The 23900-nt window shown below is 43.7% G+C and overlaps 1 protein-coding gene across 2 annotated transcripts in view; it reads left to right on the top strand.

The window, feature by feature from the left end:
• Positions 1-23585, top strand: part of LOC119647417 (E3 ubiquitin-protein ligase Su(dx)) — a 40846-nt gene extending 17261 nt beyond the window's left edge. For both annotated transcript variants that reach the window (XM_038048305.1, XM_038048315.1), the window contains exons 3-10: positions 8212-8354; positions 8415-9298; positions 9437-9668; positions 15182-15343; positions 15398-15521; positions 15579-16296; positions 21841-22039; positions 22132-23585. In XM_038048305.1, the coding sequence (XP_037904233.1) occupies positions 8212-8354; positions 8415-9298; positions 9437-9668; positions 15182-15343; positions 15398-15521; positions 15579-16296; positions 21841-22039; positions 22132-22401 (2732 nt within the window). In that variant the 3' untranslated portion in view covers positions 22402-23585. The remainder of the gene's footprint in view (positions 1-8211; positions 8355-8414; positions 9299-9436; positions 9669-15181; positions 15344-15397; positions 15522-15578; positions 16297-21840; positions 22040-22131) is intronic.
• The last annotated feature ends 315 nt before the right edge of the window (positions 23586-23900 follow it).

Below are 23900 nucleotides of genomic sequence, written 5' to 3'. Positions count from 1 at the left end.
ATCCCTCTGCCACCAGCGAGATTTGAACCGCGACCTTCCGTACGACAGCCTTGTACTCTAACCACTCAGCTATCCGGACCAGAATTTAGGAAGGCGTTAACTGCAGTGAAAAAATGAGGTTAATACAAATCAACCTTAATCATTGCAGGGTCGCATAAGATTTGCTTGCGCAGACCACTTACGAATCCGCGATGGAGATTGCTATCATTAGTGAACCGTACAAAAATCTTGACGGTGGTGTAAGGGTCACAGATTCGACTGGTGGAGCGGCGATATGGGCGTGCGGTCGTTAAGCCATACAATTTAGCATGGGTCAGGCGGCTAGTGGCTTTGTGCGGGCAAAAAAACGCGGAGTATTCGTATACAGCTCCACCGAGCCTCACATTTCCTGAGTTTGAAGAACTGTTACTTAGAATTATCCGATCTAAGTCAAATATGCACAGTTTCGTTCGCAAACTTGTTGCCATTTAGAAGGCAATTCCATTTTCCCCCTCTTATAAAACCCTCCCTCCTTATTTGCAAAAAACTCAGATAGCCAGTTTTCGCAAGCCTCTTTTGAGGCGAATTTAATAGCACCAAAGGCGTTTTGCATGGATCGGAAGAGATGGTAATCACTTGGTGCCAGGTCCGAACTATACGGTGGGTGCGATAGGACATCCTATTCGAGCTCCCGTAGCATTGTCCTGGTGGAACAGAACACCATTCCTATTGACCAATTCTGGCCGCTTCTGGTCAATCGCCTGCTTCAAACGGTCGAGTTGCTGACAGCAGAGGACCGAATTGAGGGGTCTGGCCATAGTTGAGCAGCTCATAGTGGATGACTCCCTTCCAATCCCATCAAACACACAGCAAAACCTTCCTAGCCATCAATCCGGGCTTGACGATGGTTTCGACCACGATAACTTTTCATCATCAGTCATCATCCACTTTAAAAATGGGTCGAATTCGTTCCATTTCAGTAGTGCATCACAGGCGTGGATTCGGTCCAAGAGATTTTTTTCCGTGAAATCGTGTGGCACCCAAACATCCAGCTTTTTTTGAAATCCAATCTTCTGCAAATGGTTCCAAACGGTTTTATGGTCCTTACCCAGTTCCTGGCCAATCGAGCGAATGCTCACATGCCGGTCTATTTGGATGATTGCGACGATTTTATCGGTTTCTACGACAATTGGCCTACCAGTACGAGGTGTATCTTCGATATCCACTACACCAGAACGAAGTCTATCGAACCAACGCTGTGCTATGCGTATCGTTAGAATATCGGACCCATAAACTTCACAAATTTGTTTGGCCGCCTTCGTTGCATTTTTACCACATCTCACCTTCAGTGACCAAAGAAGAAGAAAAACCTCCCGTTTGTTATCTATTCATGTGTGAAATGGAATTGTTTAGACGGTTTTCTTTGTTCCTGAGTATAACCCGTGGGGAATCCAGGAATCGAATTTTATAAAATAACCCAAGGATTAGATTCTTCTTTCTATTTTAATCTTGTGTATGTTGGATCTCCCTGATAGTTTAGCAACAATTAATTTGTCCTCCTGCTCCAATATCAATAACAATTCGTATTTTACAAACACATTTAGCCTTCCTACTCCTGACACATACATTTGATTACAACGTTGTCGCCGTAAATTGCATGCAAGGGACTTCCTTGCTCTTTACTGTGGAAATAAGCGCATTGCGAGTCGAGTTGCCATTGTCAAGTTCATTCGCTCCACGGCAGAATTTGGGTGATGCATTCGAAGTTTGGACGTAGTAGTCCGCCGCTGGAAGTTTTTCAGATCGATCTTCGTCCATGGCAATATTCCGAATGCGTATACTAGTGAAGGGATTCAGTGTGCTTATTCTTATCTTTCCTGGGGAGATGCGATTTCAACACCACCTTCACTCATCGCAGGAGTTCCGACAGCAGATCATCCATCAATCTCCGCCATAGCTCTACTATCCGCAACAGGCTTCTAAGAGGGTCATCAGTATCAGCACAACTTGGTGTCATCTAAGTAAATCAAGTGTGTCAACCCGTACTTAGTATGAAAGCCATATTTAATTGCAAAACCATTCCCATTTGCATCGTGCAGTAGCCATGAAACAAAAACAAAAAAGACTAAAAGGGTACTTCTTGGAAAATGCCCTTTTCTATACGGAAGGACTCTAAGATATTGGCACCCCTGGTGGTATAAAATGGTATACCGCCCTTCGGTGATTGTCCACAAACATTTTATTTGCCTGGGATCAAAACGATACAGACGTAGGACATCGATTGACCAGATATGTAATTGTATGTAAAAGTATGCAATGTAAATTCATATAGCCAAGAAATCTCTTTGCTTTCTTGTTGCCTGACCTACAACTACCGAGTCGATAATGAGTTGCTCTTTGCAATTCCTTGATTCCACTCGCTTATCTTCATTTTTTCGGATACAATGTCGTTGGTCACGAAGTGTGCCTTGACCCTTCCGCTATGGTAAATTCCACCCCAATATTCTTTAGTTTCCGTTATCGGAATGCACTGTCTAGACGTTCTGTTGGGGTTCGTTGAGTGATCTGAAAAGACTCCGTTAGTTTCTCGCGTATGTTGCATTTTAAACACCAAATTCCGTTGCAACCGACTGCATTCGCTATAAATTTTCTGCTCTAATATGTCCAGAAGTTCAACTATAGGTCTCACTAGGGATGGCGTACTTCCGGTAAACCTTCTGAATTTTATTCTTCATCCGTCTGTTGACATGGCCAGTACTGATTCGAGTCAGCCTAGCCGATGTTCCAGACGAATTTTTCATTGTGAATCGCTTCAGTCACTCAAACCTATGACACGAAAGTGAATCTTCTGATTGTTCAACCTGACAGGCAAAACAATACCCAACTGACTGTAGTTGTAGTAGTGACATATCAGCGCACAGTCGAGATGCAATCTCATCATTGATTTGAAATAGAATTCTCGGAGTTGCTGAAGATGCTTAGAGCCTGGGGATACCGGGTGATGAAGGGGTGTGCCTCGGCGAGAACTGTAAAAACTGTTGCCTGCATTGCAACGTGGTGTTTTTAATCCCACCGCCTCTGATCTTATTCAGTTTCCGCAATGACCTCAAGTCGAAACACACTTCTTGGTGACGGCTAGGATTGTGTCGCTGGTAATAATAAAATGGTAGTAGTCTGCAACCCGCTCCATAGTCACGTGCGCGTATTGCTGGAAACGCTCGACGAACCTCTGGTGTAACAAGGGGGCGGTAAAATGTGCCTGCTCCTGCCGTTGTTATTACGTGGTAAGAATGGATGATCAAGAGATTCATTTTCTCAGTCTCCTTCTATGCAAATAAGACCGAAGATAGTTCTCTGACTGTATGCAGATGTGGTGCATCCGATCCTAACGTGCGGCTCTGTTATATGATAGTAGGCTTTGAGCAAAAAGTACAATAGAACGAAGCTTAATGGGATTCAATAAACCGGACGTCCAGATGCTATCGGGGCTCTGCAGTGTGCGTGAGACTACGTGAGCCCGGATGCTGGATAGTGGATACGACCATAGTAACATTCTAGACGAAGTACATCGGGAAATCTGACTATGCCATACGCAATTCGAACTTCAGGAGAAACTTTGCTGTGGACTTCCCAACCAAGACAGAATGGAAGACCAGTGCCGTATTGCAAGGCTATGACACAGTATTCTTCACCGACGGAACAAAGATGGCCTACCACATTTCGCCAGTGTTCCAAGCGGAAGTACTGGGAATATTGGAAGCCTGTCGATGGCTGGGTCATAATCCGAGCCCCAAGCGTAACGTAGCCATTCAGGCCGACAGCCAAGCGGCCACTAAAGCCTTGTACTCAGCGACGACATCCTCTAGGTTGGTGGGGCAGTGCAGAAACGTGCTGAACAGTCGGCGGCACGCTCAGGTTCACTCTACTCTGGGTTCCCGGTCATAGGAATATAGAAGGGAGTGAGTGAGTAGGCTGACAGACTGGCCAAACGGGGCTCTGCTTTTGGCAGTCTTTCGGCGGGTATAGTTTGAGTCCCGCTGGCGACCGTCAAGGGCGGAACCTATTCGCACTGTGCAGTGCAAGTAATAACTTGACTTATTCTATCGGAATTGACTCAATCAACAAATCATATCACTATTTAAAAGGATTACGACTACGTCTGATCCATTTACACTGAGTCAGAACATTCTTATTAAAGTGAATAATTGAAGCAGGTCATGATTAATAGATAGAATTGATTTACATTGTATTGATTGATTGTATTGACAATGTTGGTAATAGTTTATATCGATAATGTTATACTATTATATTCTACTTGCAAATGATTCAACGCCGTGATTGATTAGTCTGGAAATTAAAGTGGCTCTGAATCTTAACCCAGTTGACGAATTTTTATTGTCCGTCTTAGCGATGGAGATTATGGAGAAACGAAATGACAACGACAGTTTGCTGACATTGTGCGCGCAACTGTTAAAAAAAATTAGCATTTTCTTGAAGTATCGTTGGGATACGTTTTTGCCAAGGAAACTTTTGCCGAAGTCATCGTTTGCTGGAGGATGTTTATGACGACAATGCGCTATCCAAAACACAGGGGTTTGGGTGGTTTAAACGCTTCGCAAGTGACGAATTCGGCATTAAGGAAAAGCAGCGCTCTGGGTAAAAGAACCAGTTTAAAAACGAAGAATTAAAGACCCTCCTCAGTGAAAACTCGTGCCGAATCCAAGATGAGCTCGCAAAAAAACTAGGCATGACACAGGGAACCATTTCCAGGCGATTGAAAGCGTTGGGAGTTCATACACAAGGTAGAAAATTGGGTTCCACACGAACTGAAGCCAAAAGATGTCGAAAGGCGATTATGTATGTCTGAAATGCACCTTGAACGCTACAAAAGAAAGTCGTTTTTGCATCGAATTATTACAGGCGTCGAAAAATGGATGCAATATGATAATCCGAAGCGCATGGGATCGTATGTGAAGTCCGGCCAACTAGGAAAATCGATGGCAAAGCCGAATATACATGGTTCCCTAAGGTAATGCTCTATATTTGATGGGATCCGCTACGAGCTCCTGAAATCAGTTAAACCATTACGGGGCAGCTGCATCGACAACAACTGATTCGTTTGAAGCGGGCATTGACAGAAAAACGCCCGGAATATGCAACCAGGCACGAGTCCATCATGGTAATGCTCAGCCACACATTACCATACCGGTCAAAAATTACCTGGAGAATAGTGGCTGGGAAGTTTTACCTCACCCGTTGTATTCATTAGACTTGGGGCCAACTGACTACCATTTATTTCGTTCGATACAAAACCCACTCACTGGATCACGCTTTACTTCTGCGTAAGGTATCAACAATTGGCTTGATTCTTTCTTGGCCTCAAAGGACGAAGTCTTTTTCCGAGGCGGTAGGGAAAAGTGATCGCAGGAGATGGACAATATTTTTCATAAAATGTAAATTCATTGATTAATTAAAATAAAGCATTATATTCATCGAAAAAAGTTCGGATTTCAGTGCATACACACGATATGCCCACTGTCGCCGCCGGACTTAATGACCTTCCCATGAGAATGCTCCTTATTGTCTGGAAGGACAGTGTTTGTTCTATCTGCAACAAGGACAAGGCCGGAGACGTCGAAGAGTTTATTTATTTGTATAGCTCTAAATCTGCATTCGTTGCCTTGTTCAAAATCTAGGAGCGCACATATCTTAACACCAATCCTTCGCCAACACCTACTCTGTCATGCCATCGGTGAGCTACAGCCAAGAGCAATTTTTAACGAAGAACTGCAAATAGGCCAGACACATTGAAAAAGGGCGACAATTTCCTTTGCAGGCTATGCCATGCAGAGGAATGCATTATCCCAGGATGAATAACCGGGATGTCTGGAGTTCCTTATTAAGGCAGGCCTAGACCGGATACCGCTTGTTGCGCCGTTGATTATGATGAATAAGGCGTAGTTCGTACTAGAAACATGTGACATAGAGCAATTAAGGAGGAGCATCGACTTGTTAGGGAGTTCTGGAGTGCTAGACCAGAAAATGGAAACAATGGTTAACACGTTCTGTAGCACGCAATGGTAATGATGTTGTACATATGTAACCTTAGTAGATGAAGCATTCATTTGCTATGCATGCCCCACGATGATTCGATACAAAATAAAGATTTTTACGGCTGAGCAAAGTATTTTCATTAAGCAAAGAGGAACCATTTGGGAATATTCTCTTTAATAAATAAAATAGATCAAACTTCAATAATATCATCTATTCTTTTCTTTGGTTAACACTTCACAAAATTTCAATTTTCCTTTTTTTTATCCTTATACGCTAGTTTTGATATGTGACTCCCACCGCGCCGGCGGTCTAGTCGAGAGTGTGTGTTATTTTGACATTTTTCGCCTCGGTCTCCTGTTGGGCTGTCGGCTGTTTCCACGGCCGTTCAATGCGCCGTGAGAGGCGAATTCGCGGGGGCATTCAGGTTCACGCCTCCGATTTGCCTTCTTGTCACTCCGACTCCAGATGAAACCGCTCGGATTCAGTGGAGCAAACCGACCACGTGATCCCCCCAATGGGGTCACTGAGCGAATCTGACGCTTCGCGGGCGTTTTTTTTTTAAGCGACTTTCGGACTCGTCGAACAATTTCAGCCTCGGTAAGGAGACCCACTTGAGCCCGCCCCGGTCGTCGAGCTTGAACGAGTGCCTCGCTCCAAAACTTTAAAGGGGTCCTCGTATGGTGGTTCCTCCGTTGTCGCCTGTCGTAAAGGTGGACTCGGTCGCAGCTTCGAAACCGCGTCTCTGAACAGACGCAGCATTCCAGCAGAGAGGCGCAGATTCTCCGCGGGGCTGGCCGTGAACTTCTCTCGCTGAGCTGTGCGGTGGCCAAGAAGGATGAAAGGTAAGGACTAGCGACAACGACTGATCGTCACGAACCATTAAGGTGGCGTTTAGCGTCCAGTGCCAACGTTCCAACATACCACTGGACTCTTCTTCTCTTTCTTCAGCCTTTGTCCCGTTCACAAGCGGGGTCGGCTCGTCGTGATCGGCTTCGCCATTTGGCTCTATCGAATGCCTCATCTGGGTGCAATCTCGAGTCTTTCAAATCCCCATCCAGCGTATCAAGCCACCGTTGCTTAGGTCTGCCTTTTGGTCGTTTACCTTCGACTTCGATGTTCAGACCAATCTTGGCAAGTGAATTCTCGTTTGCACGAACTGCGTGACCATACCATCGAAGACGCCTCTCTCGCAACTTTTCCACGATCGGTGCAACCCCATAACGATCGCGGATATCCTCATTTCGGATGTGATCTAAACGTGTGACGCCACTAGTCCAACGTAGCATCTTCGTCTACATTACCGCAAGACGCCGTTCATTGTCTTTTATGGTCGGCCAACACTCAGAACCATAGAGAGCGACTGGACGGACGACATTGCGATAAATTTTAGATTTGAGACGTTCGTTGATACGTCGATCACAAAGGACATCAGTTGTGGAACGCCACTACATCCAGGCTGCGTTAATGCGTGAAGCAATTTCATAACGCAGTTCTCCATTGGCTGATAGCGTTGACCCGAGGTGGACTGTGGATGGTATACAGTAGTACTATGCCTTTTGAAGCCAAGAAGCTTGCCTAATTCTGTGAAAATAGTAGACTCGAATTGCATTCCTTGGTTCGTGATGAGTACGGCTGGTACACCAAGCCGCGGAATCCACTCACGACAGAGGGCCTCTTCGCATGATTGCGCCGTAATGTCAGTCAGAGTTATTTCGACCGCAGCGGGGACTGTAACCTCCGAAATTCGGGGGAAAGAGTCTGCAACAACATTGTCTTTTCCAGACACGTGTTGGATATCACAAGTGGCTGATATAACTCAAGTGTCGAAGTTGGCTAGTGGAAGCTTGCTCGGGCTTTTGTCTAGGCGCGAAAGTAAGGGGCTTGTGATCCGTAAACTCGGTGAACAGTCTGCCCTCAAGGGAGAAACGGAAGTAGCTCACGATCGTAGGCGCTGTGGTTGCGTTGAGCTGGGCCGAGTTGTTTTGAAAAAAAGCTCAATGGTTTTTTTGTCGAGATTTTTTTGTTTACATTTCTTTACTCTATTCGCTGACGATACATCATTCCTGAGTATGCACTTTGTGTCAATGCTTTGATTTAGGACCAAACACTTTGATTACATTTCCAGCAATTACCGCCACTTTTTGATGTCTCAATTTGTTTCTTTTTTAAATTTTCCAGTCGAACATGCTTCGCTTTGTAATAATGGCTTTCTAAAACCGAATCCTTACGTCGAGTTATCCGTTGACAATAGAAGCAATCGTAAAACAGATGTAATAAAGCACACTCACTTGCCAAAATGGAATGAAGATTTTACAGTATTGGTAAGTAATTTTGTGACTCCCTTCAATGCTTTATACAACGACTTTTCTTTGTTGTCTCAGGTCACTCCAAATTCAGTGCTTGAATTTAAAGTATATGATCATTCAAGCTTTCACAAAGATGCCTTTATTGGTGGCGCGACAATTTTCCTCAACGAAATCCTCCGTCACTATAATGGCCGCTGTGAAAATCTAGAATTAAGTATGGACTTACTTAACAATAAGAAAATTCGACAATGGCCAATACAAAATGGGGAATTAGTTGCAATATTAAATGGCTTAAATGTTGACATGTCACAAGTTCCGATCCCCAATGGAAACGGAGCAGCATCGGGTGACATGCAATCTGATTGCACGAATGGTGGTCCACCGGCAGTGATTCAAGGCAATCAGAGTAGCATTTTACGTACTGGAATTCGGGCCCGCATGCGTCTTTGCAGCAACCCAGTGCAACTTCCAAATTCTCCGCAGCCAAACACCAACGCTATAAATGCAGCTATCAATAATTACAACATGAACGGATCCCCATCCGCATCGGGCGGAGCGATGAGTCAAAATGCATTGCATCCGGGCAATCCGATTTCAGCTTCAACTGGAGCTATACGGCGAAACAGTGGTAATACGTGGGAATCGCAACAGCAACAATCACAAATACAACATCAACGAGTCGCCATACCAAATATGAATGGAACGAACCAAAGAATTATTCAAAATGTCGCGCCTGGTCCTAGTGGGGATCAAATGAGCCAAGGTGCTGCCGGTGCTGCTGCTTTGCCAGACGGAATGTCTCCATCACCGGTAGCACATTCCGGTGCCGTAAATGTTCCTAATGGGGCTGGAAATCCAGTGCCCGTTTCAAGTGCTAGTGATCAACAGATGCAAACGCAATCTGATGATGAACCACTTCCAGCTGGATGGGAAATACGTTTCGATCAATATGGAAGAAGGTGAGTTTGTATTGTAATACTATAAATTTTAGTAAGCTTTAATCGCTGAACTGAATATTAAGGACATTCGTGTATGATTCGCTGCTCGTTTAATTTACCATTTCTATCGCTTATAGTTTATTCTCTTTCAATTTCTAGATATTATGTTGATCACAACACTCGCTCCACATATTGGGAGAAACCGACTCCTTTGCCCCCCGGTTGGGAAATACGTAAAGATCCTCGCGGTCGAGTTTACTACGTTGATCACAATACACGAACGACAACATGGCAACGGCCTAATAGTGAACGTCTTATGCATTTTCAACATTGGCAAGGACAACGTGCACATGTTGTGGCGCAAGGCAATCAACGATTCTTATATCAGCAGGTAATTATTCGTTATATTGCATGTTAGTACTTGGATGGCTAATCTAAGATAGTCAAAATGGCCACGGCTTTTGAGTTCTCAAAAGTTAGCATCAAATATCCTAAATATAGTTTATTTAAGACTCCCCGACAAACCGCTCGGAAATATTGATGGGCATTGAAGTGCCTTTTCCTACCCCAAGTGAAGTTGTTGACCGCAACTCAAAAGGACGTTACAAGATCGGACGGATTGTAGAAACGTGGACAGGGGTCGAAAAACATAAGGAACTGACAACTCTGAGAATCACTGCAAGCTGAGGTGAGCGTGATTCATCGAAGCTCCGCGTCTGTGACAACATAAGAGAAGCGCTATGTATGCCGTGACAAAAGCAATTCTAATCATAAGTTGAAAAAGGAAACCAAAGTTGCCGCGAATAACAATGATTTCGCTATCATAAACTGCATCAGGAAGATCTTGCAGCCGTAAGCCGTTCGGTAGTCCTGCGAGAAATATTAACGCTAAGCTCTTCGTTCACGATGATGTGCACCAAGATTGTCAATCGTATAAAATCCAGTAAAGTTTCACTTCTCGTGAATGACGTGGTAAACAGTGAAACTCTTTTTGTCTTCAATGTGCTCAAACGGAGTAAAGTCGCCGGCCTTAGCGGCCTCTCGCGAACCTGTTCCTTGCAGTGATCTTTTCGTCTAAGGTGTTGGGACTAGCGGTGGAATTGCCCACGTAAAAATTCCTTTGGTGGCTTGGGAGTCCAGTAGGCCACTTCCACTCTTAGACTTTCAAAAAATTGAATATCCTGAATCGATGCTGAGGTTGTAACGTAAGTGAACGGCGCGGATGCCACTCATTTCTGTAGGGTTGTTACTTTCACTTACTCCTAAATCCTGGGAATCTAAGATATTTCCTAGAGAGTAGTAGAAGAGGGGTGATAATTGAAATTCCGGAAAAGGATATGGTTCTTAAATGCGGCAATTGAAGAGAGGATGGTTGTATTCTGTCATCATGCGATCTTCTTGCTTTCTCATCGAGTCTTGGACTTTAGCCAAACGATTCTGGAGTCAGCAAAGGAGGCAAACAACACTAACATCAAGTTGATACTGTCCCATACCAATAGTCTCTCCGTGCTGCTGCATGAAATTGGCAGATGGAAGATGAAACATGACCATGTGCCCGTACATCAGCTTTATATGAAAAAATGGATAGCTATCCTCCTCCTCTCTGCTTGCATCATCGAAAACTGTATTGGCTGGACGCTCTGTTGGGATTCATCTGAAAAAACTCCCTGGTTCCTCTCGTAAGTTGCGTTCTGGTTACGTCCGGAGTGACTTTCGTTATTCCGTCGTAATCGACTGCATATGACAGAATGTTTCTGCTTTAGTGTATCCAGAATTTCAACTGCGGATGTTTGACTGGGGATGGTATAGTTCCTGTAAACCCTCTGCACTTGATTTCTCACCCGTCTGCTGGCGGTGCCAGTCTGATTTGAATCAGTCTAGCAATGTCCTGCCTTAGTGAGTCTCGCTGACGTTCCAGACGAATTTTCCACGGTGGATCTCTTCGGTCACTCAATCCAATAACGCGAAAGCGGATCTTCCAACCGTGCAATCAGACAGCCGTTACTGTACCACAATACATAAGTGATTGTAGTTGCAGTAGCGAAATATTAGCACACAGCCGAGATGCAATTTCGTTACTGGTCTAAGATGGAATTTTCGGAGTTGCTGGTCTATGCAAAGGAGCCGCTTCTGAGAATTCTATATACGCTCTTTGGAATTCGTCACAAACCTCAGCGGAGACCTCAGTTGGACGGTGGAGAAGAGTGCTTCGGCGGGTACTGAAATCCTTTCCTGCAGTGCGCCGTGGTGTTGTTGTTGCCGCCGCCTCTGCCCCCATCGACACTTGGTCACTAGTTTCCGCAATGACCTCAAGTCGAACACGTTCCCTGATGGTGACGGGGATTGTGTCGCTGCGAGTAGTAAAGTGGTAGTGGTCTGCGACTCACCGCACGGTCATGTGTGGAAATTGCGGGAAAGGCTCAGCGAACCTCTGATGAAACAGGGGGCGATAAGATGTTGTACCCGCTCCCGCCGTTATTTCGTAGTAGGAGCGGATTATGAAGAAGTTCATTTCTTCAGTCCACTTCATCTGTTGCCTACGCGAACCTGCTGAATAGGTCACCACAGATTGTGGTAAAACAGCTACAGTACCCGGAGTAATTTTCCTGCTTGTCGTGGCACTTAGACGTCGAATCACCCCGCGACTAGCGGTTTCGACGCCGTGCTTTCCATTACGGGAGCCAAGTTCCTGCACTTTCCTCACTTACCCCCTGAGGCGCTGCGCTGTGGTGTACAGCCATTCAGACTGAAGCTATCCATCCCTCCTCCTTTCACAACCGGGCTTGGGACCGGCTACGGCGGAGTTGAAAAGTCCACACCAAAAAATTCAGACATCTTTGGCACGTACCAGTAGAAAAGTACTATCCCGAACAGAGCCAGCGTAGAGAGCGAGTGAATCTTTCATTCTGCTTCGCACCGAGTACTCGATTCGAGGATATGGAAAGTGGCTGTCTTAGTTCCTACACTAAACAGCTAAGTCATCAGTGGCCTTCTAGCCAATCTTAACAGTTTTTAGGATAGAGCTTTGCTGGCTTAATGTCGGAAGACTCGATATTAGGAAAGGCATAGCATAGACGGCTCTTCTTTTATTTGGGCTAAGAGTGGTTCGATGGTTCGAAGAATCGGCTGTGATTCGGTCCCTCCGCGGATCGAGCCTAGTCTTCTGCACAAGAAGAGAAACCCGAACGTAGTGTACAACAAGGGCTCATTTATCAGCGCTCTCCTGCATCTCTTTGACAATATTGTTAGGAAGTAGCTCCCTTGTGTCTACATAGAATTGCTCGTGAATCCCATCGCACTTTCTACAGGAAAAAACATATGATCAGCGCTGACTGAAAAACGGAGTATGGAGCCGCACTATGCTAATTTGCCGATGAGCTATCTAGTCCATCTGTCTCTTGACTCGTTTTGCGAGGAGTATATTTTGTCATTCCTCATGAGCAGGCACCACTTTTGAGTCTCTCTTGTGCTTCTAGATGGATTTACGTTCATTAGCAAGGAGGGTAATGGTGATAACTCCTTGATCATCATCGCAACCGGTTCTGAGTCAACGCGTTAGACAAACGCCACCCACAAAGCTTCTGGTTTCTGTTCTTGTGCAAGGTTCTTACGATATACTTCTTCTCCAACAGTATTAACTTCAATGTCCGCGCCGTAAAGCAGTACGAGCGTTGTCGAGCCGCTGGCAAGACTTAGATAGATTCCTAACGGTTGTCATTAAACAACTTTAGACCGACACTACGGCTATACCCTTGTCCGCTGCTGCTTTAGTTTGCTCGGAAAAGCTAATCTTCGTGCAGAGCGTTCACGATACTTAGTCATTAGTTTGGGATGTAAAATCAGCTCACCAATCGACACAGGACACATGGTCGGGATACTTTTTTAGCCAATATGATCACTTGAGTTTTTTCTAGCGCAAGGTGTAAACCATGAACAGTCATCCTTCCGCTTACCTATCGCATCAATATGCAAAGTTTGTTGTGCCTCTGCTCAAGAGTACCTTTCACAACAAGTTCTGCAACATCATCTGTGTAGCCGACCAATCTTAGCAGACTATTGTACGAACCGTTCCGAATATATTGTCCTAGAATGAACCCTTGCGCTACCACCCCATGTCATCTCTATCCTCTTCCGGCCCTCCAGCGTCCCATAATGCAGGGAGCGTACTCTCAGATAATCCAAGATGCAATCATGGCCATTCGCGGAGAAGTCTTCCAGATCTCGCTATCCTTCCACCGACAACACCAATGATTCCCACGTGAAGGTTACATTGGAAATACTTCTTTCGCACCATGGGCGTCGAAATGTTGTCGAAGATCCGGTGCTTAAAATTACGAACCCCGTTCTCGCCACAATTTTCAGGATCCGTTTCTCTCTGATATCTGTAATGCTTCATTCAAGTGCCCTAGCATTGAAGTCAGAGGGGAGCAGACTTAAGACTATCCGCTATAAATATTGAAAAGAGAGTTGCAGAAAGGACGGAGTATTGCGGCACAATTGAAGGACAATTGTTGCTGAGGTTTAACCTGGGTTGTTCGTTTTTTTTTCTGAGCAGACCTTTTGTGTGAATATTAGGTTGTTGCAAATGAAATGTCGGATATTTGAGTAAAATTTCAAAAAACTATAACTTTTATGAAAATTAATTTTATTAGTCAAAATAAGAACCAGCAGCTTCAATGCACTTCTCCCAACGAGATACGAGGGCATTTATTCCAGTTTCGTAAAAGTCTGGGTTTCTAGAGCTAAGAAATTCTTCAAAGGCACTTTTGACAGCTACTTCATTGCTGAATTGTTTCCCCGCCAAAAAGTGATCGAAATGCTTAAAAAAGTGGTAGTCGGTTGGCGAGAGGTCGGGTGAATATGGTGGATGAGGAAGAGTCTCATATCGTAATTCATTTAATTTTTGGACCGTCATTCTGGAAACATGAGGTCGGGCGTTATCATGGAGCAGTATCACTCCATCTCTGTTGACCAATCTAGGCCGCTGAACACGTAATTTCTCGTGCATTTCATCAAGTTGGGCACAATATTTCTCTGCATTAATTGTTTCACCACGCTCCAAAAACGAATAATGAATAATTCCAGATGCAGACCACCAAACAGTTACCATTACCTTCTTCGGGTGAAGGCTCGGTTTTGGCATGTGTTGTGGAGGCTGATCGGCATCTAGCCATTGCGCTGATCTGCGACGGTTGTCGTACAATATCCACTTTTCATCGCATGTCACTATTCTGCGCAAAAAGGGATTGTTCCTGTTGCGGTTGAGTAGAGAACTGGATATTTCCATTCGCAGCGCCATGTTTTGCTCGTTGAGTTCATGCGGAACCCACTTATCAAGCTTCTTCATCTTTCCAAGCTGTTGTAAGTGCCGAGATACTGTCGAATAGTGTACGCCTATTTTCTCTGCAATGTCACGAATCGATGATCGGGGATCAGATTCCACTATCAAACGCAACTCGTCGTTGCCGATCGATGGTCCTGGGTGTCCACGAGGTTCACTTTGGAGGGTCATGTCGCCTGATCGGAATTTTTCGAACCACCGCTGTGTCGTTCGTTCGTTTGCTGCGTCAGCTCCAAATGCTCTGCAAATGTTTCTGGTTGCCTCCGCTGCGTTGTGACCAAGTTTAAATTCATATAGAAAAAGTAGACGTTTTTGACTCCCTTTCATGCTTTTTTCTTTGAGTTTTACTTGGAACTTCAATGACGATTGAAACTGAAATGACTCCTTGATCGAACGAACGACTATTTATACTCAATTATCCCATACCACCAGAGTCACCTTGCGGCAGTTTTAAACATTAAAATCATAACTAACTTCACTTCATTGAAAAATCCGACATTTCATTTGCAACAACCTAATAAAAACTATTTTGAACACATATTTGAATTCTTTACCCTTTCCAGCAAAATCCTGCGGCAGCTGCAGCTCTTACTCAAGAAGAGGATGATAACCTTGGTCCCTTGCCTGACGGCTGGGAGAAAAAGGTCCAATCAGACAATCGTGTCTACTTCGTGAACCACAAAAATCGAACAACTCAATGGGAAGATCCTAGAACTCAAGGACAGGTAAATGAGGATTTCAATTCTCGCTCTGGATCAACTATAGCCTGTTCATTCCAGGAGGTTAGTTTAATAAATGAAGGTCCTTTGCCGCCCGGGTGGGAGATTCGATATACTGCGACCGGTGAACGTTTCTTCGTCGATCACAATACTCGTCGAACAACATTTGAGGATCCTCGGCCAGGTTAGTTTCTATTAATTCAGTACTGATAATGTTTATCAATTTATATTTTGGCGACAGGTGCTCCAAAAGGGGTAAAGGGTGTATACGGTGTTCCACGCGCTTATGAGCGATCATTCCGATGGAAACTTAGCCAGTTCCGTTACTTATGCCAAAGTAACGCATTACCATCGCATATTAAGATCACTGTAACACGCCAGACGTTGTTCGAAGAATCGTATCATCAAATCATGAGGCTACCGGCGTATGAATTACGTCGTCGATTGTACATAATATTCCGCGGTGAGGAAGGTCTAGACTATGGTGGTGTTTCGCGCGAATGGTTCTTTTTACTATCACACGAAGTCCTAAATCCCATGTATTGCTTGTTCGAGTACGCCAACAAAAATAATTATAGTTTACAAATTAATCCGGCCAGCTACGTTAACCCTGACCATCTGCAGTATTTCAAGTTTATCGGTCGATTTATCGCGATGGCACTGTACCACGGTAGATTTATCTACTCTGGCTTCACGATGCCGTTCTATAAGCGAATGCTTAACAAAAAATTGACGATAAAGGATATCGAAACAATCGATCCAGAGTTTTATAATTCTTTAATTTGGGTTCGAGATAATAACATCGATGATTGCGGATTGGAACTTTGGTTTACTGTTGATTTCGAGGTTTTGGGTCAAATTCTGCATCATGAACTTAAGGAGAACGGTGAGAAGATACGTGTTACGGAAGAGAATAAGGAGGAGTATATCACTCTTATGACAGAATGGAGAATGACTAGGTAAGGGAAGCTGGTTGGTTTTTAAAAACATACTAGCGTGGTCACTGTTAAATAATAACAACAATTGATTTTTCGAAAATTCACAAATTCATTGATAACTTGGTCGTCAATACTCAATGCAAATACCTCAGTAGCAAGTCCAATCCTCCTGCATTGTCAATTATGGCCTGGCACCGTCGGGGCATACTTTCCACTAGTTTTTCTGCATATTCTACCGGAAAAGACCTCCAAATTTTCCGAATTTGTCGAGAAAGTTGATGTAAATTACATGGCTTGCATCTGCGAAGCTGCATTTTCATCAGAGCCCACACATTTTCTATGGGATTTGCATCCGATGACTGAGATGGCCAATCTAAGGTGACAACTCCGTTTGGACCTTGACGGGGTGTTTAACAGTCCGTTGAAGCATCCTACTGGTGGAGGTTGTCCAGGCGTGTTTGATGCTCGGAAATGCCCAGAAGGAGGAATCATCAGAAAAAATTACGTTGCTTCAATTGCGGTCCAAGTTTTCCTTCGTCCATTCCACTCGTTTTTCAAAGTGTTTTGCACTCAACATTGGTTTTTCCAAAGTACTGCGATATTTCAGTTCAGTTAGTTCAGTTCAGTGGCAAGCAAGTGCCTGCGAATCGTTCCGTAAGATATGTCAACACCTTTTGCTTTCAATTTCACAGCAGCTCCACGTAAAGTCAAAGTTGGATCTTTCGAGAACAATGCGAGAATCTTTTTTTCGTCTTTTTTTTTGAGACTGCTTGCACTTCCGCGATCAGGAAAATCATCAACGTTACCGACCTTTTTATAGCGATTTATCCACTTGCTAACGAACTGCTTCGACTTTCCCATATATTTCGCAGCAGCAGTTTGTGTTAATTTGGGTTCTTTTTCATGCAAACATAGAAAAATTGCCTCAAAGCGAGAGGCGTAAACAGCACTCATTTCTAAAAACCACTCAATTGAACACTAAATTTGACAGAGAGCTGACTTTTTACAAAAAGCATTGTAGCGACATGGTAATGACATGACAGCACCAACATGGCAACGCCTTTCAACAGCTGATATGCTCAACAAAGTAACGTCACTATATGGATCGGCAAGGATATTAATTCGACGCCATCTGACTCTTTTAGACACTCTTTCTCTCGACCTTCTCGGTGCTTGTTGAATAAATGGGTAGAACTTTAAAAACATACTTTTTCATGTTTCTACATTGGTGACCCCGACGACTAGAGTTAAAATAAAAAGTGCAGTGATCTTAAATTTCTATACGTTTAATCGACACCAAGCGCGAGTTTCAAAATCGCCACCGAATCCAAATCGCCAGAGACGCCGAAAACATCCCTTCAGAGTGATTTCCTGCCGCCGATAGCTAATCGACCAGCAGGCGTATTCGTGGAAGCGGCACGCATACAAAAATTTCCGTCATTTTATCGACCCGACCCGGCATTTTGGTTTGAGCAGGTAGAGGCTGCGTTCCACACTAATCACATCACGTCGGACGAAACAAGATTTAAGTACGTGATACAATTTGCCGAGCCGGAAATCCTTCCGCATGTAATCTCGATAGCACGCAATCCTCCGGCAACAAATAAGTACGAAGCCGTGAAGGAGAGGATATTGACAGCATTTGCAGAATCCGCCGAATCCAAGCTGCGATGACTTTTCCAAGAGAAGAATTTGGAAGGAAAGAGACCATCGCATTACCTGCAGGACTTGCGAAACACTGGCGGAGAGCAGGTAACTGACGCCATGCTAAGATCGTTGCTACTTGAGCAATTGCCCGAAAATATTCGAATGGTGTTAGCGATTTCTAACGAAGCAGGCGTCGATAAATTGGCGAAAATGGCGGATTTAATGATCGAGATGCAACAACTGCCTTGCATTTCCACCGTTGAGAAGGCATCCACGGAAAATGATGTCTTGGAGCAAATATTGAGCCGAATTGACCGACTGGAAATCACGACACGCAACCGGTCCCGATCCAAACAACGGAACACCAGAAGGCAAAGATCAGGTTCACGGAATCGAGGGTTTTGCTTCTTTCATCAACGGGTTGGGAAACAAGCGCGTAATTGCCGACCGCCATGTAAGTGGCAAAATAATTCCGCGACTTCAGAAAACTAAATTCGTCGTCCCGAATTTCGGCGGTCGAGGACGACCCCTCTCACAGTAAACCCAGCCGATTATTAGTACTCGATCGGAAAAGCGGCATGCATTTACTGGTGGATACCGGTGCTGATATTTCAGTTTTGCCTAAAGACAAAAATCAGCACACGCCAATGCAATTTCAGCTTTATGCCGCCAACAATACGCCGATCAAAACATATGGACATCGCATCATAACGCTCGACCTCGGCTTACGACGACCGTTTACCTGGAGGTTCGTTTTAGCGGATGTTCGACAACCAATAATCGGTGTCGATTTGCTGCACCATTATGGCTTATTAGTGGACCTACGCAGGAGGAAGATAATCGACGAAAAGACCAACTTATCCTGCATCGCAAAGCTCACCGACACCATAACTTGTGGTATGACAACGCTGAAGTCTAGCGAAAGTTATCTTGACATTCTGAGAGATTTTGTCGACATCACAATTCCATCTGACGGAGCGAAAGTGATGGCTCATGATATCTACCACCATATCCTGACTAAAGGACCGCCTGTTTTTGACCGACCCAGACGATTAACGCCCGAAAAACTGCGCGAAGCAAAGGCCGAATTTGACTACATGCTACAACAAGGAGTTTGCCAACCATCGAGTAGCCCATGGGCGAGCCCGTTACACTTGGTACGGAAGAAAAACGGACAATGGAGACCATGTGGAGATTATCGGCGTTTGAACGCTATCACCGTCCCAGATAAGTACCCCATCGCTCACATTAGTGACTTTGCGCACAAACTGAGTGGATGCAAGGTATTTTCCACGATTGATCTGACGAGAGCATACCACCAGATTCCTGTAGCACCCGAGGACATTCCCAAAACAGCTGTCATTACTCCTTTTAGGCTTTTTGAGTTCAGAGTAATGACGTTCGGTCTACGTAATGCCGCACAAACTTTCCAGCGGTACATTGATCATGCACTCCGCGGATTGGACTTCTGCTATGCATACATCGATGACATTCTTATCGCTTCTAAATCGAACGAGGAGCATCGGAAGCACTTATTGATGATATTTAATCGACTCCGTGAATACGGATTATCCATCAATGTCGATAAATGCAGCTTCGGAACATCTTCTGTCGAATATTTAGGATATTTGGTGAGCGAAAATGGCATCAAACCCCTTCCAGGACGAGTGGAAACCATTTTGAATTTCGGAAAACCGTCAACAATTGCCGATCTGCGACGATTTCTAGGAGCTGTTAATTTTTATAGAAAATCGTTGCAGAATGCAGCCGAAATTCAAGCACCTCTCCACGAGTATCTCATGGGTGCAAGGAAACGGGATAAACGCAAAATCGAATGGAATCCACGAGCAGATGTCTCATTTGAAAAGTGCAAACAGCAAATTGCCACCGCTGCGTTACTACGACATCCCATTGAGAATGCACCATTGGCTATCAAGTCAGACGCATCGGACACGGCTATGGGAGCAGTTCTCGAACAGTGGAACAACGATGTTTGGGAACCGCTCGGGTTCTTTTCGAAGAAGTTCTCCGATACACAACAGCACTTACGATCGAGAACTCCAAGCAATCTACAGTGCAGTCAAGTTTTTTCGCTACATGGTCGAAGGTCGTCCGCTATTAATCAAAACCGATCATAAGCCGATAACGTTTGCCTTCCAACAGAAAGCCGATAAAGCTAGTCCACGGCAATTAAGGCAACTGGACTATATCGGCCAATTCTCGACCAATATCATATACGTCACTGGCGAGGAAAACATTACAGCAGACGCCTCGTCCCGAATTAGTGCTGTTACATTGCCGGTTGCCATAACCACCGAAGAATTAGCTACAGCGCAACGAAACGATGAGGAACTCCAACATCTACTGCATTCTGAAACGACCTTGGATTTGAAAAAGTTGCGAGTTGACGACAAGGATACAATGTTGTACTGCGACGTGTCAACTTCCCAAATACGGCCGTATATCCCAATACTTCTCAGGAGGAGAATATTTGAGATTACTCACCGACTATCTCATCCAAGCGGACGCGTCACGAAGAAGCTGATTTGCCGAAAATATGTCTGGCCTAGTATGTCCAAGGACATTCTCGAGTGGGCACGAACATGTCTAGCGTGCCAACGAAGTAAGATTGGACGACATGCAAAACCATCGATATGCCGGACACGAGATTCAGTCACGTACATATCGATATTGTCGGACCGCTAACGCAATCACAAGGTCACTCGTATGTATTGACTATGATCGATAGATTTACGAGATGGCCTGAAGCGGTTCCAATACGATCAATTACGGCAGATGCTATCGCAGACGCATTCTACACCAACTGGATTTCACGATTTGGAGCACCTACTATATTAACATCGGACCAAGGATCCCGGTTCGAATCCTTGATCTTCCAGTCGCTGACACACTTAGTGGGTTGCAAAAAGATTCGAACCACTGCATACCATCCTGCTTCTAACGGATTGATTGAGCGATGGCACCGATCGATGAAAGCAGCTATTATGTGCCACAACAACCGTGAATGGGTTGAAGTTTTGCCAACGGTTTTGCTCGGTCTTCGTACAAGCGTTAAGGAGGATATTGGCGCAACAGCTGCTGAGCTAGTCTATGGGACAACGATTCGCATTCCTGGAGAGTTCTTTCTTGACGAGGAAATGCCTCCCGATCCGAATTTTTTCGTCACCATATGACGCAAGTTCGTGCAACGCCAATCTCTCGACATGATAGAAGGAAGGTGTTCGTCCACAAGGATCTTTCTACATGCTCACACGTGTTCGTGCGGATTGATCGAGTGAAGAAGCCGTACGAAGGACCATATAAGGTGTTAGAAAGACTTTTCGACGTTTTTAAAATCGAAATTCAGGGTAAAGCAACAAATATCAGCGTCGAGCGACTAAAACCTGCCTATTTCGAAGTAACATCTGATCCAACGGAAGCAGCCCAACGACCAATAAGTTTGGCTCCCAAAACGTATGTAGAACCAAGAGCGAAACCAGCGAGTGAGAGGCGAGTAATATTCGATACGTAGTTTTCCAGCCGTTAACCGTCAAAACTACTAAGGAGGGAGGAGTGTAGCGACATGGTAATGACATGACTGCACCAACATGGCAACGCCTTTCAACAGCTGATGTGCTCAACAAAGTAACGTCACTATATGGATCGGCAAGGATATAAATTCGACGCCATCTGACTCTTTTAGACACTCTTTCTCTCGACCTTCTCGGTGCTTGTTGAATAAATGGGTAGAACTTTAAAAACATACTTTTTCATGTTTCTACAGCATGAAGGACTGAGGTGCTCTCTATGTCATAGAAAAAGAAACAGGACGCTCTGATTTTTTATCTATGTGTAACAGTGACCACGCTTTTATGTAACAGACTGTACATTGTTTCATGGGGAATTTTTATTGCACAGAGGAATTGAGCAGCAGACGAAAACCTTCTTGGATGGTTTTAATGAAGTCGTGCCTCTGGAATGGTTGAAATATTTTGACGAGCGTGAGTTGGAATTGATACTGTGCGGCATGCAAGATGTGGATGTGGAAGATTGGCAACGAAATACTATTTATAGGCATTATAATCGTAATAGCAAACAAGTTGTCTGGTTCTGGCAGGTAAGCGATGTTTCGATTCGTCTTTAAGTCAATGGAGATGTGATCGCAGTTCTAGCGAGCCAAGTAATAATTCCAATAAACTCTCTTCCCAGTTTGTTCGCGAAACAGATAACGAGAAACGTGCTCGACTGCTTCAATTCGTCACGGGAACATGTCGTGTTCCGGTAGGCGGTTTTGCTGAATTGATGGGATCGAATGGGCCCCAAAGGTTCTGTATTGAGAAAGTAGGCAAGGAAACGTGGCTGCCCAGATCGCATACATGTTTCAATCGTCTCGACTTACCACCGTACAAGAGCTACGATCAGCTCGTCGAGAAATTAACGTTTGCAATCGAAGAGACTGAAGGCTTTTGTCAAGAATAAATTTCGCAAACTTAAGAAATTAACAAAAATAGACACTATTTCCTCCCCCGAGATTTTTTTGTTTTTGTTTTTAATGTTCTATATAATTTGGGTGTTTTTTTTTTCTTATGTTCTACGCAGAAATTACGTATGGTCTTCACAATAATTAGATGACTTTATATTTATACACAATTACTGTAATAGTAGACACATTTGTGATTTGTATTATTGTAAATAAAGCAAAGCAAAAATATTTATGAAACTATGAATACATATGCAAGAATTTTATTATAGAAAAAGGCAAAAGTCAAATGAAATGAATTAAAGACAAAAGAAATCATTGAAACAAATCTGAAATTCAATAAACTGTCGTGTAAATTGTAAATTAGATGAAAGTTTATTTTTAAAAGAAAGGGAACGAAAAAAGATGCGGAAAGACCTAGCAATATTTTTCTAACACTGATTATTGTAAATCTTAAGCAATTTTGTATTATTTTATACTACAATACATGCTGGCTTTTATTTATTAACTCCATATTTTAATAACCGCTAATTTCTGTCCACTTCTACTAAATATTCCATTGGATGTGTGTTCTTTCTTTTCCGAGCATCCCCCGAACATAGCTCAACGAGTTTCACTTATTTTGCTATGATTCCGAACATTCATTTCATACATATCGTGAAAACCTCACAAAGCTTTAGTTTCAACTTTGTTGGTGCGAGTTTTAAGATTTAACCGCTGAAAATATGAAAGTGCTTTGAAAATTCATTCAAAATTTCTAGATAAGAAACTTATTGCGTTGAAATTCACTCTTCTGGGTTAAGGTTTTTGGGAACTAATTCGTGATTTTTTCTCGACTAAAGACTATTTGCACAGTTCAGAAGGGACCATAGCACACTTGATCTATTTTCAGTTTCAGTTTATAAACAAAAAAAGACACAAATCGCTTTACAACTCTTGATTTCACGGAATTCTAATGTAATTTCATTAACTGAAATTCAGTTTTTTATAATATTAGGCTGTTGTTATTACTGTATTAAATAATATAATGATAAAATAAAGAAATAGATAAGGTTTAACGGTTCAACAAGCATGTTAAATATAAAACAGAAGAACTAGACGTGTAAATATATAAAACTAAAATATATATTTTATTGTTGTTTTAGATTTTATGAACTGATAATAAAAATTGGTAAATAATATGGATTAGTAGTTTTATTGTTAGGGAGTTTTCCCTTTGATATTGCAGAAAATATTCTTCACCGGTAGGGCAGTAAAGGATTTAGATTGGACTCAAAGAATGGTCACCTGTATGAAGAATTGTTTGACAGTTTGTCTGAACTCCTTACCGTCAGATTCCCTTCCCTCCCTTTCTTCCTTTGTGGAGATTTCAACTTCCCCATGCTCAACTGGCCTAATCATCCTAGTCTTCCAATTCCTTCCAACAATCTCTTCCATTCTTCCCTCCCACTTTCTTCCTTTATGTATACTTGCTCTGCCCTGAATTTCAACACCACGA

Source organism: Hermetia illucens, chromosome 1, assembly GCF_905115235.1.
Source record: "Hermetia illucens chromosome 1, iHerIll2.2.curated.20191125, whole genome shotgun sequence".
Lineage (NCBI taxonomy): Eukaryota > Metazoa > Arthropoda > Insecta > Diptera > Stratiomyidae > Hermetia > Hermetia illucens.
The sequence above is the reverse complement of the archived record's forward strand: the minus strand, read 5'-3'. Positions and strand labels throughout refer to the sequence as shown.